A 17,167-nucleotide genomic window follows, 5' to 3' on the forward strand; every position below is an offset into this window, starting at 1 on the left:
ACTTCATCACAGTCAGTGCATATTTTTACTAGTTAGTGAGCTTTAAAGGTCAAAAATGATTGAAAACTATTTTATATAAAAGATAGGTAATATTTTAAAAACACTGGGTATGGCCCTGGCTGGGAGAGGAGAGATGAATGCAATGACGCAGCGAGAGCTTGGTCAAGTTGTGAATAATCTACTAGGAGATCCTCCTTATAAAGGTGTAAGGAGGGGGAAGTGAGACGTCTGGTCATCTTTCACTTTCCATTATGTCTTACAAGTTAAAATAAGAGTTCTGCAAAGGCACACTTGGATTTAGTGTTGGGATGAATACACATTAGGCTTAAATTTAAAAGTAATCAGTGGAATTGACAATAATTGAAGTCATCATAAGCTGTTTTCACTTATATTTCCATATTTACAGACGAGCACACAAAGCAAACACGGTAATAACACCAGCATGTTTTCTGAAAGTGTGTGTGTTTTTTTCCTGCATCAAATTATGTTCAGATGGAGCAGATGGGGAGACAGGTTCAGTCAGCTTTTTGTCTGACAGATAGACGGCAGACAGAAAATGGTAGAAGCAGGTGTGTTTAGTCATCTGCAAAGCTGCTCATGTAACATTCATCATCCACTGGCATTTGTCTTCTCTGCTCTTCGGGCTCAAGGATGCAAACATCCAAGTAAATATGCAGAAAAGATGTTTTAGATTGATGTGGTGCAAAGGGTTCTTACTGATTCTGGAAATCCTTGAAAATGCTTGAATTTTAATGTTATCAAGCTCTAAAGTACTTGATGTTTTTTATTTAGTGCTTGAAACTGCTCAAATGTCATTGCATGGCTTTTTACGATAAACTGTTTTCTGATTTCTGCTAGATCACAACAGAACAGTGGAGGCAGTTACTAAAGTAGCAACAGCCATTGCTTTTCTATAATCTCCTGCCATTTTTCTTTCCCATTTTCTGTTTTGTGCAGTATATTTCCGATTCAAGGAGATAAAGGGCAAATGCGCCACCTGAAGTGCTGAGCGTTCAAGGCTTTAAGATGAGCACTACGCTGAAAATGGAAGGCTTTTTTTTCAACCAACAAAAGGAACTAAGACTTGCAGTGATACCTTGATGCAGATAAAGTATAGAGAGGACTGATCTCTCAGCTATTTGTGGGCCAGAAAAGGATTTGCTGGACATTGGTAGGGACGTGTACCTTCCCTTCCCTGCCATCCCTACCCAATAGTGTTAAATTCTTTAATGAAAACTAAGCAAAAATGTTTTCGTCAATGCACATTTTTTCCCCGGACAAAAACTAGACTAGACGAGACTAAAATCCTCATTAAAAAACAATAACTGGGACTAAATCAGAATGCATTTTCGTGAACTAATAAAGATGAGACGAAAATCTACTTCACTAAATAAAAACTGGACTAATATCTATGGACATTTTAGTTAACGAACAAAGATGAGACGAAAATTATATTATTATATGATATGATTTTGTCAAATCCTCTCTCCTCCTCCTTGGCTCCTCCGCGACACACACAGTGACACACCCCCTCTGTGTTGCCAACTTAGCGTCTTTGTCGCTATATTTAGTGAGTTTTCTGACCCCTCTAGCGACTTTTTTCACAAAAGTGACTAGCAACAAATCTAGCGACTTTTTCTGGTAGTATTGGAGACTTTGGAGACTGATGTGAATGAACATAGTTTACTCTATTCAATGTGGAGTCAGCGCTGTACAGACCTCTCCTCCGTCCAACGGCACTCATACGTGGCTTGGTCCTAGCAGCAGCACACAGCTCTCAGCTGCAGCCACTTATTGATATTGTGTGTGGCTTTAGCTTCTTAGCATCTAGTGTCCATAGCCACTTGTTGATTGAATTGTGTGTGAAGCTGAATTTGTGCTAACTTAGATATGTTATACTGCTCGGGCAACTATGTTTTCAGTTGCATTGCAAGTTTAGTTAAAGCAGTATGAGCTAATTTAGGAGCTGCAAGTGAACTATAGTTCTACTAAAACAAATCATTTAGATAAAATAATATGCCACACTTAATTCAAGACTACTTTACCCTACATTTTCATACATAAAATAGCCTAAATGTGGTATAAAAGTGAGTAAAATAGTCTGTGTTTTAAATATCTGGGGTCACCAGAGTTTTGTGATATCAAAATGGGGTTCCAAGCTGAAAAAAATGTTGGGAACCACTGCTCTAGGAGTTTGCATCCCAATGTATTTATTTGGTGACATAAAATGCAGTTCTGTTTGTCTTCAGGTTACCATCACAAGGACATTTTTTTAAAATTGGCATCAATATTAATATAAATAAATGCATGCAAACATAAAAATGCCTGCAATTATTTCTGCATAAAATAGGATAGTTACGTTTGAGTATGATGTTCAACTACATTTAACAAAGTTCTAATAACTACTGATAAAAATTTAATTTACTACTAACAATGTTCAACATTATCTGCTGACAAAAAAGGAAAAGGGTAAAATGATTGTCTTGACTAAAACTAGACTAAAATGCTGACAGTTTTTGTTGACTAAAACTAGACAAATAAAATGATGTTTTCTTGGACTAAAATAAAGACTAAAATGCTCGACTTATAGTCGACTAAAACTTGACTAAATAAAAACGATATGAAGTTGACTAAATGTGATAAAAACAAAAAGGCGCGATTGCAACTGGACTAAAACTGAGACTAAATTTAAAAATGGCTGATAAAATTAACACTACTACCCAATTCCATCCCCATGGGAAGAGTTAGATCTGTAAGTCTTGGGGTTATTGCTCCATAATTCTTATCTTCAGACTCACCCAGGCCTCAGAAAGCATCTTGAGATTAGTTAAACTAACCTGAGCGACCAAACCGCTGCAAACACTAACCATTGATGATTGTATTTTAAAAGCACTTGGTAGTTTTCCTCTAACAAACCTCTGAAACACAAGCTTTACAGAGCATATTCACTACAGAATGAGTCTGATACCTACTTGCTTTAAATAGTTAAGGAAGGATTTTATGATAATCTGACCTGAAAAGCCTGAATTTAGATACAAGTGCAGGTCTAGGACTTATGGAGTGATTTTGTTCCAATACCAAGGTGATAGGTGTCAGCGTTGGCAGCTGCTGTAGTCATCGCCTTTGATGAAGACAAATGGGCCAGCATGTGATGGAGGCCAGTCTCTGTATGACAAGAGTGTAAGATAGGTACACTTACTGGTGACAGCGCATCATAGAGGGAAGAAAAGAGGAAAAGACATGAGCAGTGAAGGAATGAAAAGAGCATGTATAAAAGAAACCGCACGGCACTTTAGATGGTGACAGTCCATCAGAGGATGGCAGGAATGGTCGAAGCCCCGAACTGTGAAACATCCTGTCAAAAGGTTGACAGCGCTGTGACCTATCCACATTACAGGATGGGAGGTTGATCAGAATCACTTTATGTACCCTTGGATATATAGAAATTTAGAAATGTTAAATAAACTAAAGCAGAGAGGAGGGAAATATGAGTATAAACTTGGTGGTGGAAGTAACACCCAGCAGCAGTACGGCATGTTGATCTGCATATTATCAATGTAAATGCATGTTCTACGGGACTGATCAATGCACTGCAAAACAGGATCTCATTGATGGTAAAGAATAACAGCACCACAGTGTGTATAAACAGGAGGGTGTGTTTTCATTGTATGTGTTTAATTCATTATTAAAACTAATACTAACTTCAAAGTATAGTCTCTTTTATTTTTGAACACAACCTTAAGATGAACAATGCAGCAAATTTTTCTCTTTTTTTCTTTAATAAAAGCTAAATGCAGAAGTAGCCTCTAAACAAATTTAATAACATACTGTCAATTAATTCAATGAACTGCTGATTCAACAGCTTGTATAAATCACCTTTAACAGCAGTAACCTGAAGTAATCACCTTGTTTATGATGATGTTGGTATCAATATTTGGTCTGCTTCAGAATATAGTGTTGCTTCAATTCATTGTCATTTTTGGAGAGGAATGTTGTGTTTTATTTATTTTTTATTCGGAATTGTAAAGTGATTTTTATATATGTAAAAATCTTAATGTGTTCAAAATAAATCCTCAAAACCCAAATAAATGAAAAAAAAAAGAAAAAGAAAAAGGAAATAACTTCTATAGGACCATTGCAGATTGTTTCCTCCTTGACACTTAACCAACCCGAAGAAGAGCGAAATGATTATGATCAGATAATCAAGTGCATTGATTATCAGCACCTGGCTGCTAATGTGGAGGCAGTGATTGTAAACTTTCACATAATGCTTCTGCTGTACATATAAACCCTGTTTTCCTTAAATTGTGATAGTATGTAACATGTAAAGCCTTGCTGATGTTCTAGTTTTGGTAAACAACAGATTCTTGTTATGTCCTCATGTACTTTCTTCATTACAATTGTGTGTAATTCTTCTAATAGATTTCTCAGGTTTGAAGCTGTGCATTGTTTTCCAGTGTTCCTCAACCCTCGGGGCACCTTTGGGGACCAAACATTGTCTGTTTTAGCAGTTCAATATCTCGTTCAGTTTAAAGGCTAATTGTATGAAACTTGCCAAGAATTTTTCTTTTATTATGTTTATAATTCCAGGATCTCTTTGTTTGTGCAAGATATAGAGAACAGGAGATTTGTTTAAGATCGACACTCTTTAATAACAGTTTGGATAGAGGACTATTTTTCATACCTTGCAAAATGCATAAAAATGGCCTTGGTGTGTTGTGATACACATAAAAGAGTGGTGTGAATGTGGATGGCAATATATTTTATGTGTGCATGAGTGTGTGTGAAGTTCAAGTAAGAAAAGGCAAAATGGCATTTATGTCCCATAATAACATATTTTGCATATGCTTTTATCCTGACATATGATAAAGTTTTTTCTCTTAAATACCTAATAAATCTAAGCCTCTACCTTCAAAATACAGAGAAAGCAGGTTTTAGGTGGAATAATACCCCTTTTTATGGTTTTATGTGTATTGGAATGCAAATTAAAAGTGGTTTGAATGTCAATAAGAATAATATATTTTGTGTGTGTGTGCACCATGTGTGAAATTTGTCTGTCTCGACCAAGACAGAGGGTTTTTTATGACAAAAGGGCCTAACAACAAGAGATATGTAACAATATAATGAAAACCTTGATACCTATGGTTAGGTCTGAAGTTGATGAAAAGATCTGATTTGAAAAAAGGAACAAATATTTCTTTTTGACATTTTATGAGGCTCTTATAAGGGGTACAAAGAGAGTTTATTTTTTTATTTTTTTTTAAATGTCCCCTGAAGGTTAAAAGTTAAGGCAGCCTTGTCAATTAGGGAAGAGTAAATGTAAGTTTTATATATATATATATATATTTTTTTTTAACTCGAAATATGAGCTTTAAGTTAAAGGATTAAAACTTGGTTTATTGCTTTAAAATAGTGTTATGACTCAGGTGTTGAATGCTGGATTATCTTGTTGAAGTTTCTTTTAAGTTTCTTTCAAGCCACTTAAGTCACTCTTTTCTTTTCACAGGAAACCAAAATCAACTGCGTCCGTCTGGCTCACAAAGGTATGAGCACCCTTCCATTGATACTAAGCAGCATTTACAGTAATGATAATTATTTATGGTGACTAAATGAACTTTTCTTTTAACCCTCTCAAAGAACTGTATTTTGTACATTACTGTGTTTTGTTTTTCTTCTAAAATAGTCTTAGTGATAAACAAGATGAACACACTCATAACCATGTTATCCTGCATGACAGCATTCTCTCTCCACCTCTTCTTTCCTAATCTCTTTCACGTACTGCTCTTTTTGTCATGTTTTTTTTTTCTTTTTGTCTTTTCCCTCGACCCATCTCTTCCTTCTTTATCTCATGCCATCTCCAGGTGGCTTATCGGGGTATAAAGTGGCACCTCAGAGTCATAACATACTGTTTGACCACTGTAATCAGACCCAGTGATGGAGGCTAAAGCATTACCTCCAGAGCCCATTCCATTCTACTCTGTTTTGCTTTCCCCATGTCTCCCATCTTTATTTGCTGCTCATCTCTTGCAAATGCAGCCATTTGTGTGCCAGGCGGTGTGGTTTGAAAGCTTTTCAGCTTGCCATTGATTTTCTCACCTTCTCTCTTTTTTTTCCTTCTTCTGTATTTTTCATCTGCATCAAGCATTGATTTGATTTTTCTACATCTCTGATTTCTGTTTCAGTCTATCTGGCTGTCTTATTATTTCTTGTCTGCATCAAGCCTTTATTGCTCATTTAAGCACATTTTTCTCTTTTACATAATTTTTCTTGCTCTATCCATTTCCAGCCCTTTTTTTCTTTCTTTGAGATGCACTGTGGGTGAAGGTCTGTCAGTGGATAAACACTGCTCTCTGTCTGCATGTAAGTGTGCTGGAGAAAAGACATGCTTTTAACTTTGTGGCTGTCTTAATATTATACATTTCTAATAATTTTTTTTTATTATTATGTGGAAATTATTTTTGTTCCTAAAACTTTTAAAAAAGATTTTTATTTATTATTATTTTTAGGTGGGCAGTGTTCTGAGGCAATGAGGGTGGCTTATTTAGCAAATGACTGACTAAATCCTGCAAACAGTTAAAAAAAAGAGAAGACATTCATCAGTTTGCTCCCACAAGCAGGAGTGCTTTTGTGGAAGTAAAAACGTAGGGATACATTTTGGGCAGAATTAAAATGTACTTATTTAAACACCAGGAGTAGTTTTTAAGCAGTCAGGAGCAACGGTTATACGTGTAAATTATTTAACAAAAGCAATTAACCGTGCTTTTATTTGTGGTACAGAAGCCTGCAGAAAATGAGAGGAGGGAATGCACGATGCCGTCATCTTTTCTAACAGAAAAGAAAACACTGTACATTAAGAAGGACTTCAGTTTATAGTGCTATTTTACGTTAATGAATGAATACGTCCATTTATAGGCACAGTAATATTACAAAGTATTAGAGGTGACTTCATATTTAGTGTTTTAACTGAGTACATTTTGACATTTTGATGCAAAGAGGGAGGAGCCAACCTCAGTTGATGACTTCCCAAGCCACTCCTTGCACCATAGTTAGCCACCATCTCAGCCATGGATGAGATTCTGCTTATGATTTAACCTTTTCATATGTAGTTTGTGCAGAACATTCACTGCTTAAAATCTTGTAAATGTTGGGTCTGTTTACTTTCTGCAGTCTATTTTTACCTCTCAAAATAATGAGGTAAAGCTTGCCGTCCCAACAAAAGTCTCAGGTACTACTTTCTTCCTCTTGTCATATTAAACATGTAATGTTCAGAAATTTGGACAAATAGCTTGAAAAAAACCCAGTGAGTTAGATTTAAAGAACCAAATGGTTTGGTATCTAAGAAATGCATCATTACGAGGACCTATCATCCAGAGACTGATGATTTCAGTTTGTCAGTAACAGCTGTAAAACTTCCACTTGATGCTGAAATTGCAAACTTAAATAAACACCATCAAAAAAAAAAAAAAAAAAAAAAAAAAGAACTTTCAGTCTTCTCTGATTGGTCAGCTCCACTGGACAGAATAGCCACTGCCCACCAGTCTTATTATTACCTATAATTACCTCAATATTGTTGTCAAAAACTAGTTTTCTAATTAGAAATCTCAACTGATTTTAGAGTCAAGCCACAAAGTTCATATTTATTTTTCTTTTGACCATGACTTTATTTCCTTTCTCTTCCATCTTTTTGTCCTTTTTTTGTTGATTAACCCCTCAAGCCAGGCTGACACAATCAGCAGGCTCCGATGTTAACCCCAAACACCACATCTGCATTCACCGACCACTCTGGTATTAAAAACATCCTCACCAGCAACACATCTGTTTGGCCTTTTCTTGGTAATGGTTCTGTCAAATTGCTCATTGACAGTTATTTCTTGGCAAAAAGGACCAATCATGTCCCAGCTGAGTGATATTGATTTCATTGTGCTAGTCCCATCTCTCACCACTGCAGTTTCTCTCCTCTACGACAGACTGTGCTATTGAAAAGCAGGGAGATTAAAACCTTGATGAAATGGATAAATACAAATATACATCTTTTTTTCTTAGACTTTTTTTCTTCTTTCTTTTCCTTTTTGTTGTTGTTTGTTTTCTCTCTTCCCTCTCTTTCTCATGCTTTCCGGCGGGGACGTGCGGCCGTTGGCCTTAGTGGTAATAGGTAGGGGACAAATAACAACGCCGTACATACTAGTCATCCCAAGCGAAGGTGATTATTGATTCATAGGCAGAGTATTTTCTTCCCAATGTTATGTCACAGTACAACCATAAACACAATGCAAACACTTTCATTTTGGTTGTCCACTCCTTTCCCTTCCCCTCCTCCATTTTTCTCCTTCAGATTCTTTGTTTTTCTCAGTTTTTTTGCTTTTTGGTTGTTGTTGTCGGTTTCCATTATCATCTTACTGCATTTGTTTGCATGTCTGCTCTGCTTTGAGTGTTGCTGGCTGTGGTGTAACTTCCTCTCTGTCTTACATAAGCACATAAACAAAAAAAAAAAGTATTTTACACATTTAGTGTTGTGACAGTAAGCTCACATTATTATTTTTCTATCTAATAAAGCAGACTCATTAAGGGAAACCATAACTGAAAGTCAACAAACACCAACAGGATGAAAGTCAGGAGCTAAATTTGCCTTCTAATCCTTCCTGCTCTCCCTTTCACAGGAATAAATTTAACAGCAATACACAAGCTTTTTATTTATATGGATATTCTGAGCTGAACCAAAAATGGTGGCCATTCCCGTTTATATAGAACTGACAACATAAGCTATTCAACTCATTTCCTACTGTCCTGATTTTATTCATCAGTCCCTGAGATTTTTGATGACCAATTATAATCACCTCTGCTGTTGGAAAAGAGAAGAGAAGACAATAAAATATCCATTAAATCAACACAGATTTGTTTTCCATAGAAGCATTATGTTCGTCAAAAAGGAGAAAAGGAAAACATTTAACAGCACTGATGAATTTGCCTTTCTCTCTCTCTCTCTCTCTCTATATATATATATATATATATATAGAGAGAGAGAGAGAGAGAGAGAGAGAGAAAAAGGCCCGAAGCAAAAGTTTGGGAACCTGTGTGGTTAGTACCTAGTTGTACCCCATTTGGCGAGTATTGTGGTATTCAGACGCTTTTTGGAGCCAGCCTAGATTCTGTTTTTTTTGAAGGATTATCCTGTAATGGATGACCAAAAGAACCTGGAAATTCAGCCACACATAAGAGTAAATGTTTAAACAGAGGTAGGTTTATTGTGAGGAATGAGAGAGGATGGTGGTTGGTAATCAGATAAACATGGGGCTCAAACAGGGAAAACCGGCAAAACTGCCAGTTAGTACCATTGTATTTAAAAAAAAAAAAAAAAACTAGAAAAAAAATATATATTGTGTATCGTTCCTGTTTGTGAAGCTGAAATATCACCCCTCATCATTGCGCGTCAGACTGATCTATGAGCAGCGACTGAAACACGCTGCTACGACTCTGCTGCAACACAACACTGCGTCTTTTTCACAAATGCCAGGACACCGGCCCAAAAGTAATGCAGCCCACTGGGAATCCTCCTGAACCTCTCCATTTGCTGCATTGCTCTTGATGTGTATTTCAGCGTGAGAAATCTGAGGTTTAGCATTAGAGCTCGCAAGGCTTGCAGAGGTCAAGCGTTTCACCACGGTCATTTGCTTTAAACCCCACTACTACTCGCGGGCTGCAAATTCATGAAGCTTTGTTGGTGAAGGTACTTTGAATGATTCTCATGCTGCAACATGCTGCTTTCAAGTATGACACAAGAGAGATCACTCCGCAAGAAATGAGAGCGTTCAGTCGAGATACTCCATAGTGAAACCTATTGTCATACACAGTCTAAGGTAAAGTAAGATAGAAACAAAAAACTAATGAAAATCATTGCAGCCGGCAAACTGGACAACACATCATTGATCAAGCATGATTGATCCCATCTCTGCTTAACAGACAGGTTTTCTTTTCATGAAATTCTGGGAAATTTTTCTCCAAACATACCTTTACTCATTGCAGCCAAGAAGTTCTACTTTAGCCCATTATTCCTAAGGATCTGTCTCCAAAACACACCAGGCTTGTTTAGATGTTCCTTTGCAAACTCCTGATGCTGAATTTTGTGGTGAGGACTCGGGAGAGGTTTTGCTCTGCTGACTCTTCTGAGAAGGCCAAATTTGTGCAGGTGGTGCTGCACAGCAGATCAGTGTACCACAACTCCCGAGTCTGCTGAATCCTCCTCAAGGTCAGCCCATCTCTGTACCCCGAGGGGTTACATTTTTTTCTTTTTAGTAAACCTATGAGGATTTCTCTCTTTCAGACCTTTTCTTGACAGTCTCTGTTCCTGTTAGTGCTATTTCTTGATTATATTACAAATTGAGAAAATAACTACTTAAAAAATGGTCTGCTGTCTTCTTGTAGCCTTCTCCTGCTTGGTAGGCCTCAACAATCTTCAACTTTACAGTGGTAAACAACTGCTTAGAGGAACTCATGACAGCTGATTGTTGAGACAAGGTTAGAGAAGTCTGAGTTTTCATAAAGTTTTGAAGTTTGCATCACCTGGCCTTTCCTAATGATTACTGTGAACAGGTCACAACCATAACATGCTAATTAGGTCTCAGACCTTAAAGGTATCTTTGAGCTCAAATCTTCTGGGGTTCCCATACTTTTGCAGGGTGCTGCTATCGTTTTTTTCTCTCTAGTACTGTGCAAGAGTAATACACAGATGTTTCTAAATATGTAGAAAAGAATGTGCCATCTTTAACTTTGTCTTTTGAAGGTAATTTAATCATCTACTTGGCTTAACTGAACCATAACATAAATTTTGACCAGGGGTGCCTAAACATATGCATACCTCTGTAAATTCCAACTGGAATTAATAGTATTTGAAAAAAGATCAAATATTTTATGGTAAGTGTAATATTACTGAAGTAAAAAGTAATTATGAGATGTTGTTAGATGCCATTACAACAATATAACATCATCATTTCAGTGTAGCACATTTCTTAGAATCCATTCATCCATGTTTATTAACGGAACTAAACACTTTCCTGCTGAATGGTGGTAAAAACCATGTCATTGCTAATCCTTTTAAAATTTCTGTTTGCAATGCAGAAATACGACTGCAGAATAGAAATGTCATCCAGCAACACAACAATCCAAGTGTTGACTTGAACAAAGCCGACACAACAGAGGATCGATGAGCAAAGTCCAGATACTGCTGTCACATTTCTTTGCTAAGAATTTAAGATGAATTTACATGAACACAATAACAGTTATTCTTTCAAGAAAATTAAGTTTGCAGACCCAGCAGAAAGAATTAGACATATCATGCACAGATTGTCACTGTTAACATGGGAAACTGTCAATAAATATAAATTATGTTCATATACAAGCAGGAAACTGTTTCATTTAACTCTTTTATCACACAGTGCCTTTATTAAATAATTAAAGATTCATTTTACTTAACTATTTTTCAGAAAAAAAAAACATAATTCAGTATGTGTCAAAATTAGAATTGAAAAAAAACGTTTTCACTACAGTACATTTATTTCACTTCTTACCTTCCACATCATCTATTTTCAGAACTGAGCTTTTTTTTTTTTTTTTTTAATTTATTTTTTTTAACAGTTTACATCTCAGTCACTCTCAGTAAAATCCAGTTTCTTCTTCTTTTTTTTTCTCCACATTATACTCCTGACACTCAAGAAGACTGACACTTCATGTTAATGACTGTACTTTCACATGCTGGGCTATGATTTTCACTTCTCTGAAATTAGTTTCATTCAAACTTTATTAAGGACACAGCTCCATGACAAATGATAGAAAAAAAAGTGATGAAATGGCTTCAAAGAAACAAAACAGTGAAATTAAATTGGATTTCTTTTTACCTTAAAGTTACATTGATAATATTTGGGTTTCCATTTACAATTGTAGCAAATCTAAAGCACTCTTTTTAAAAAGCTACACAAAAGTTTGTACTCTGACCAGCCAGTGAATGGAAGTCAGAGGAGAATGAGGAGGCTGGTCGAAGGTGATAGAAAGGTAACAGGAAGTCAAATACCCCCTGGTTACAACCAAGGTATGCAGAAAACCGTCTCTGAACACACAACACATCCAACCTTGAAGCAGTCTGTGAGCTAAGAACAGCAAACTGAGGCTAAAATTCACACAGACTCATCAAAACTGGACAATAGAAGATGGAACCAAACACTGTCTGATCTGATTAGTCTCCATTTCAAATGCAGCATTCAGATGGTAGAGTCAGAATTTGATAGAAACAACATGGATCCATCCTGCCTTGTGTCAATGCTTCAGGCTGCTGGTGGTGTAATGGTGTTGGAGATATTTTTGTGGCACACTTTGTGTCCCTTAGTACCAGCATGGTACCCTCTGATGGCTACTTCCAGCAGGATAACGCTCCATGTCACAAAGGTTAAATCATCTCCAACTTGTTTCATGAACATAACAATGAGTTAACTGGACTCCAACGGCCTCCACAGTCACCAGATCTCAATCCAACAGAGCATCTTTGGGATGTGGTGGGACGGGAGATTCTTATCATGGATGTGCAGCTGATAAACCTGCAGCAACTGTGTGATGCTGTTGTGTCAGTTTGCAGCAAAATCTCTGAGGAATGTTTCCACCACCTTGTTAAATCTATGCCATTCAGGCAGTTGAAGGAGAAAGGGTTACAGTTACTAAAATTAATGGGTCATTGTGAAGAAGTTGACATGAAGCTTGTGGATCTATTTGATTTGAATCAGGTTTGTGATGACCAGTGACTAAAAATCTACTAAAGTTCTGTGGTGTGTTTTTTTTTTTTCTGTAAATTTGCCAAAATTTTCTTTTGCCTCATTTTTTTTTATCTTACTCCTTACTATTACTATCTTTCGACTTTTTCTTTTTAAAATGCAAATCAGAGGTTTCATTGGAAATCCAGTAAATAACTCATGTTTTCCACTTAAAAGAAAAAATATTCACAACACCTTATTAATCTTATTCAGTTGCTAGTCTTGTTAATGTGAGTTGAGGATATGGATATGTTTTATGTCAGTTATTCATTACAGAAAGCACTGAACAGGTCAAAGTCCTATTTTTACTCTTCAGGAACTTAACTTTGAAAATAACACAAATATCTGATCCGACTTAACAGTATAACGAAGCTTGAGTTACATTCTTCAATGTACATTCAAGTCAAATGCAAATCTGATCTTTTCTGTCCAGGTCCATTAACCTTTAACGTTTTACACAACAATGTAATCTTTATGTAATTTTAGATTAACGTCTCGTGTCAGAAATAACATTCTACATGTGGGAGGTTGGTGTTAAGATGCTGCAACATAATGGAGAGGAAGTTGGTTATAAATTAAAGCTAAAATGACAAGGCTTAATAACTCCAAAAAAAAAAAAAAAATGTAATTTGAAATGTTTTTAAATGTTAAATTATACCGGCGCTCTAGGCTTGTGATGACCCCGGTATTTGCTGCTCCTGTACCACTGAAAAAATTTATTAAACATGAACTTAAAGACATCTCATAAAGACTGAACACAGACAATATGCCCCCAAAAAAGAAAATCCTGTTCTGCAGATTACAAACTACAGGTAGTAAAACACGCAACTGAAAACTGTAATCGAGCAGGAGTTGGCAGAGTTGTTCAGAAACAACAACGAGGATGAAGAACTCAACGGTATCAGTTATGTGGAATGAGATCGGGAGCTTGGTGAACTTGTTAACTGGTAACTAGTTTGTTGGAGTCGGTGCTTGCTATGTTAACTTAGCCTATTCAGCCTCCCAGGTGTTGTGCTATTATGAAGCTTATTAATAAGCGACTTATATGTGTTTTGTTTTTGGTTTTTGTTTTGGTTTTTATTTCCTCTTCATGATGCATTTTATGCCTGATGCGCCTTAAACTCTGGAACGACTTATAGTCCTGAAAGTACAGTGATGTATTTGAACCAAACAATAGTTGTTTTTTTTTTTTTTTTTTTATTTAAGTCATTTTTAAAGAGTCGTCTCTTTGTGGGAAAAGTGAAGAAGAAAGCATCAATCGATAACTTGGCAGTATTTGTATGCCATGCTCATCTGCTGGAGCTCACAGAAGCATGAAACCCACCCCTTGTCATCCACACACTGGTGTTACATGTCAGCTGCAATTCCCATTACCATTAGTCCTGAGGTTGGATATAATTGGTGGTGTATAGAATCGTGTTGTAACTGACTCTATTGCCATGCAATAATGATGCAACATGTTGCTTGCTGTCACCGTATGTGTGCAAGAAATATGAATGTGCCTGGACCGTTAAGTGAAACGTTAAATGAATCATGTCTGAATTATATTTTTCATTGACTTGCACTACTTCACATACAAACACACACTTATATTGTAACCTGTTCTCCCTGTCTTCACAATGACAATGCTCTACCTACTGCCTGCTTATTGACTCTGTTGGCCCTGAATAACTTTGAGAGAGAAAAACAAATACTTGAGTGTTTATAGATAGATGTTTGGAGATGACATAGCAATTTAAGGGCAAAGTTCCAGCAAGCATTAAATGAAAAGTTGTTTATGCCACTGTGCAGTAAGAATGTCAGACTTGACTGCATGCATGCCATTTTCTTGTGAAACAAAGAAGAAAACCTAAAAGGAAGGAAGGCATCAACACCAGGGACACACTCAGAAAAATGCAATAAATAGAAAAAGATAAAGATTGACTCAGACCTGTGAAGTGTTAGGTCGCCCTAAGTTCATATCCCAATCTGAAATTCCCTTTTCTTTGTCTGTTGGCTGAGTAACTATACTTCTCAACACATTAACATCATTTGCACCATGAATTAGACAGCTACAGGCTGATCATTGATAAATAAGTTGTAGCTTTTGGTAAGAAAGTCCTTTTTTAAATGCATCAGAACACGTCTATTTGATAAAGTTCATGAAGTCCAGATGTGTTTTTGTATACTTTATCATGACTGCTGAATCAATCAAGTCCTACTTAGGTTCTTCTTGATTTCTTAGGCTCTGTTATTAAAACTAATGTTATTTAAAGAGTAAAATGTAAAGTTCCCAAGACAGCTTGTATTACAACCTAAAGATATTGTTGAAAGACACCATTGGAGTAATATTGACATGTTTACTTTTAGTACTTACCCACATTTATCTAAAACAGGAGCATCTGCTTTATTTTCTGAAGCAAACTGTTTGATTCGTCCTTAAAGGCAGAATAAGTAGCATTGACACCTAGTGCTTCAAATCAGAACTGCAGTCAAAGTTTATAAGGACAAACACAGTATTCACTTGGCCCAAACATCATTACATTTGTTGTTGTAAATTAATAGGCCACCAGTAATATCTCCATACAGTCACACAAATTAATTTAATGAGTGCCGAGAAATAAATTAAACTAAAATCTTTGTAAATCAAGATAAACTTTTCGGTTAATTTAAGCAAAATTCCGGTGCTTACCTTTCGAGGAGAAACTTTGCCAGCTCAGACTTCTCCACCTTTCAAAAGATTCTCTAGTATTGATCCTTGTTTCATTCCGTTTTTGGTCGTTTGCTTTTTTTTAGCAGGATGCCAAGGCTTTTTGAGGTTTTCCTGAAACTATCTCTGGTCCGCTTCTTTTACTAGCTTCCATACCTGCATGCTGCTGCTTATTTGCCAACATAAAATACCAAACGGTGCTGTTATTTGGCAACCGTGGGGAGTCGCATATGATTGGATAAGGAACCAGGAAGTAGGGAAGAGCAACACCGAAGTTATTCCGGCAAGGAACTCTTATTTGAAGGAGAAAAACTTGACAAAGACATTGTTGATGTAGGAGACAGATTGTTTATAGGGAAGCTTCCTTTTATCCTTCGCAGCAAATGAGAACATTTTACATTATTTTTATAGAAAAAAATCCTAATTATTCAGCCTTTAAATGTATAATTCTCTGCACCATCATGTGTATGTTTATATGTAAAACTAGTAATGGTTGTAAAGTCATAGAAAACATCTGTGAATAGAACAAAACAGAAGCAGATTGAAAAGGGAATACAAGATAATATTTTAAGGATGATTCAAATAAAAAGAATAGTTATTATAAAACTTGAACAGAAAACGTGCGTACAGATTTTATTTATTTATTTTGTTATACTTTATTAATCCCAAGCTGGGAAATTCGTTCTCTGCATTTAACCCATCCTAGTTGCTAGGAGTAGTTGGCTGCTCCTAGCAACTAGGATGAAAACCACTAGAATGGACCAGAATGAAAATTAAGTTGCATAACATCCATGTGTCACTGTTTGTGTTGCTTTGTTTTGTGTTGCAGTGGAGGCATATGAGAATGAGAAAGTATGACAATGGAACAGTTATTCTTTCCTTCCAAACAAATTAAGTCATCCTTGTTAGATTTCTTTGAGTATAGAGAATTGTTCGTCCAAGGTGTTTCACCACCTGCAGGTTAACCACTAGCTTTGTGCGCTTAAATAAAGTTAAACGCACATTAACTGGGTTCAATAACCTACATTAACGTTTACTCAAGTTAACATTGAAATAAGATGTCATTTACAATTTTGTAATTATGTACAACTCTCATTGGGTTAACAGTACAATGTGACAAGTTAAGCAGCATTCATTGAATGTTACATTATAGGAGAACATGAACTGTGTTCATGTGACCCTGCACTACTAGTGTTGTGTGAACCCAACCATGTCCAGAGATATTAATGGTCACAGTGAAAGGCACATTTAAGATGACGTACATGTGTGCAGACAGACTGACGCAGAGCACTGCGCTAGCATAAATCAGATTATTAATCCTGTTAAAAACACTCAGCCAGGCTAACGTTAATCCACAGAGGAAGCTTCCTGCAGCTGCTGACAAACAAGACTGAAAATGAGACCTTTATATTCACCCTACATGCACGCATACACGTAACCTACATCCTGTAACAAACATGCAGTTTGCATGTTTCATTTACTTGTTTCATTGACAATATATAGACAAGAAGTACGAAGACATGAAGAAAGTACTACAGATGCAGCCTCACTGGTGACACTCAAAAGATCTACGTAAAGAAGAGATGGAGGAACTCATGTACAAACACATAAATATACATTATATACCCACGCTTGGTGAGCTGTACCTGTGACACAAACACACACACAGAAAAGCAGCATTTAATAT

The 17,167-nt window shown here is 36.3% G+C and overlaps 1 protein-coding gene across 12 annotated transcripts in view; it reads left to right on the plus strand.

The window, feature by feature from the left end:
• Window positions 1-17,167, plus strand: part of ptprt (protein tyrosine phosphatase receptor type T) — a 360,770-nt gene that overhangs the window by 221,866 nt on the left and 121,737 nt on the right. For 5 of the 12 annotated variants that reach the window (XM_041980879.1, XM_041980882.1, XM_041980880.1 and 2 more), the window contains exons 15-16: window positions 5,507-5,543; window positions 8,144-8,200. In XM_041980879.1, coding sequence (XP_041836813.1) covers window positions 5,507-5,543; window positions 8,144-8,200 — 94 coding nt within the window. The remainder of the gene's footprint in view (window positions 1-5,506; window positions 5,544-8,143; window positions 8,201-17,167) is intronic. The other 7 variants (XM_041980887.1, XM_041980888.1, XM_041980890.1 and 4 more) reach the window with 3 other exon arrangements.

Source organism: Melanotaenia boesemani, chromosome 3 (assembly GCF_017639745.1).
Source record: "Melanotaenia boesemani isolate fMelBoe1 chromosome 3, fMelBoe1.pri, whole genome shotgun sequence".
NCBI classification, from domain to species: Eukaryota; Metazoa; Chordata; class Actinopteri; order Atheriniformes; family Melanotaeniidae; genus Melanotaenia; species Melanotaenia boesemani.